The sequence below is a fragment of the Lissotriton helveticus genome (assembly GCF_964261635.1).
Source record: "Lissotriton helveticus chromosome 1_1 unlocalized genomic scaffold, aLisHel1.1 SUPER_1_unloc_11, whole genome shotgun sequence".
Taxonomy (NCBI): Eukaryota; Metazoa; Chordata; class Amphibia; order Caudata; family Salamandridae; genus Lissotriton; species Lissotriton helveticus.
In genome coordinates, this window is record NW_027611650.1 from 3,326,113 (window position 1) to 3,329,109 (window position 2,997).

The 2,997-nt window shown below is 39.4% G+C and overlaps 1 protein-coding gene across 1 annotated transcript; it reads left to right on the forward strand.

The window, feature by feature from the left end:
- Positions 1–444: 444 nt before the first annotated feature.
- Positions 445–1,319, forward strand: LOC144805473 (arylamine N-acetyltransferase, pineal gland isozyme NAT-10-like). Its single transcript, XM_078672021.1, has one exon. The coding sequence runs from the start codon at positions 447–449 to the stop codon at positions 1,317–1,319; it is 873 nt and encodes a 290-aa protein (XP_078528147.1). The 5' UTR covers positions 445–446.
- The last annotated feature ends 1,678 nt before the right edge of the window (positions 1,320–2,997 follow it).

Sequence of the window (2,997 nt, forward strand, 5' to 3'; positions counted from 1 at the left end):
CGTTTATGCATTATAGCTCTTTGGTTGTGATCAAATTGCTCTAAGAGATTATCATCTGGTTATCTGTAGCTGTCATCACTCTGGAATTCTCATTTAGTGCTTGTATTTTATTATTATGAAATGTTTTTATGATGCATTCTTTTGCAGCTGGCACACAGCCGAATAAAGATTTTGACTGACTGTGTTTCCTCTACAAGTCTTAACTTATTCAGTTGTGTTCACATAACGAAGGAGCACATGTTGACTTGATAGCTTTTAACCAAGCATTACCATTTGTCTAGAGAAGGTATCATCATTGCAGGTTAGCTTATTTCTAGTTTAAAAAAATATTTAAAAAAAACAAATGTATGATAACCAGCATGCACTAAAACATATTTGCTTGTGACTGGATATTTTTTATTTCATTACACACAACTGATCATTCTATATTTTTTATAGTATCAAGAATGAATTTGGAAGAATATTTCTCAAGAATCCAGTACAAAGGAGCCGCTGAAAACTGTGACTATCAAACATTGAAAGAGATCTTCAAGCAACATATTAAGACAGTCCCATTTGAAGGCTTGAGTATCCAGTGTGGTGAAGCCATCGACCTGGCCCTTGAGGTGATATACAACAAAATTGTAAGAAAGCGACGTGGAGGGTGGTGCTGCGAACAGAATCACCTTTTGTTTTGGGTACTAAAGATAATGGGATATGAGGTCACAATGCTTGGAGGAAGTGTTTATCTTTCATTGCAGAAAAAATACAGTTCTTATCTGGCTCATCTCATGCTCAAAGTAGTTGTTGATGGCCAAGCATATATCGTGGATTGTAGTTCTGGTGCCTATTTTCAAACATGGGAACCCTTGGAGCTGATTTCAGGAAAAGATCAGCCACAGGTTCCTGCCATATTTTACTTAACAGACATTGATGGGGTTTGGCACTGTCATCAAATAAGAAGAAAACAATGTGTTGTTGGTGAAAGTTTTTCTGATGCTGATCTGTTGCCTAAGGATGAATACACAAAAGTATATCGCTTCACTCTTCAGGAGAGAACGATAGAAGATTTCCTGGACATAAACAATCTTCTCCAAACATCTCCAGATTCACTATTTAGAAAAAAGTCCCTCTGTACCCTACAACTCGATGATGGCATTCGAGTTCTGTGTGGCTGGAACTATATAGAAATAACATACAACCACAAAGATGATATGGACCTGGTGAAGTGCAAAACCATTAAAGATGAAGAAGTGGAAACGGTTCTAAGAGAGAAATTTAATTTGAGCTTAGAAAATAAATTTGTGCCAGTGTACACAAGTGGTATTTACTTACTATAAGTGATAGGAAACCACTTGTGAAAAGGTGGGGAACATAAATGTATGACGTTACAATGGAAACAATAAAAACGCTTGTTTTCACAAAAATGTTTTTTTTACATCGCAACTACAATTCCATCGCATGATTTTACAATGCCTAGCATTTCAACGTATTTTTTAAAACTACGATTACAACGCATTCCATTACAATGCATTACGTCACAATGCATACCATTACAACGCATAATACTTTTAGTGCAACAGTAGAGAAAGTGTTGGATAGCGTAGGGGTAAAAATTACTATTCCCACTCCAGTGAGTGCAACAGTAGGGAGAGTGTTGGATAATGTAGGGGCAAACATTATCATTCCCCCTCCACTTAGTGCAACAGTAGGGAAAGTGTTGGATAGCGCAGGGGTAAAAATACCTATTCCCATCCATGTTAGTGCAACAGTAAGGAAAGTGTTGGATAGCGTAGGGGTAAACATTACTATACCCCCTGCAGTCATTGAAACAGTAGGGAAAGTGTTGGATAGTGTAGGGGTAAAAATTACTTTTGTCAACTACCCCTAAACCCATACCCACCCTAAAACTTAAAATTCTCCTTTACTTACCTTATAATGCGCTCTGATGGTGTTCGTTGTAATGGCATGCGTTGTCATGGCACACGACGTAAAATGACTTGCGTTGTAAAAGTTGCGTTGAAAAGGCATTCCGATGTAGTGACTGTGTTGTAATAAATGTTTTCCGGAGAACATTGTCAAGAAAAGTAGCACAGGAGGATTTTTCAAAATTTATGCTAGACAGTTCCTTTTTGGGGAGAAAACAACAAGGGTTTGGCAGTGAGGCAGCGCCAACGTTAACAATAAAACAAATTGCCAACACTGCACAATTATTAGCACATTGGTTCACAGAACAATGAACAAAACAATTGTCCTTACAAACCACTTTTTCAGTCAAAAGGTTGATCAACAGCTGGAGAAAGGTTTTTCTGCTCAATGCATGCTGCCCCTAGCTCCTTAGGTCAGGTTTCAGGAACCACGTATCCCTTTAGCCAGGACTCTGACTGCGTACAGGCGTCTTCTGTCAAGTGGGTCCTCTTGGAGTCAAGAGTCCTTCTGCTTTTCGTGTCCCTGATGGGCATTAACGTGATGCTTGGAGAGCAGTTCCAGTGCCTGGATGCCAGCAGGATTCAGGAGTCCTTGAGTGCCTGTGCATGTCCTCTTCTTCCAGCATGTGTCACCAGTCAGAAGTCAGGATTCTTCTTTCTGCAGGGTCTTCTTCAGATTAAATATACCGAGGTCCAAGAATGCTCTGAGGATGCGACCTAGAGGTGCCAAATGTATCCTATGGAATAGACAGTGATTGAAAACATACTACCAACTGATATTAACTATTTTCTCATAGTTAAACCACCTCCTTTTGTAACTCTTCCTTATTGATTTACTATAAAATGACCCACGATCCACAGTTTCAACATGGCAGGGCCCAGCTGCCACTAGGGCTGCCTTAAGCTTCTTGACTACAGCCTAACTGAAATCTATAGCATTTCTTAGTCAAAAGAGGTAGTGCAGAATATGTCCTTTGTCCTGCAAAGTGTTCTGTCGACTCCCAGATAGCAAATTCCAAATAAATGGTCAGCAGTAAACAACAATTGGCATTTCATGTGACTGGAGGCAAGCCCTTATCTTCTGATACAG

Bases quoted from the DNA above. Each gene is read 5' to 3' on its own strand.
- LOC144805473 (XM_078672021.1), top strand. From the start codon at position 447: ATGAATTTGGAAGAATATTTCTCAAGAATCCAGTACAAAGGAGCCGCT.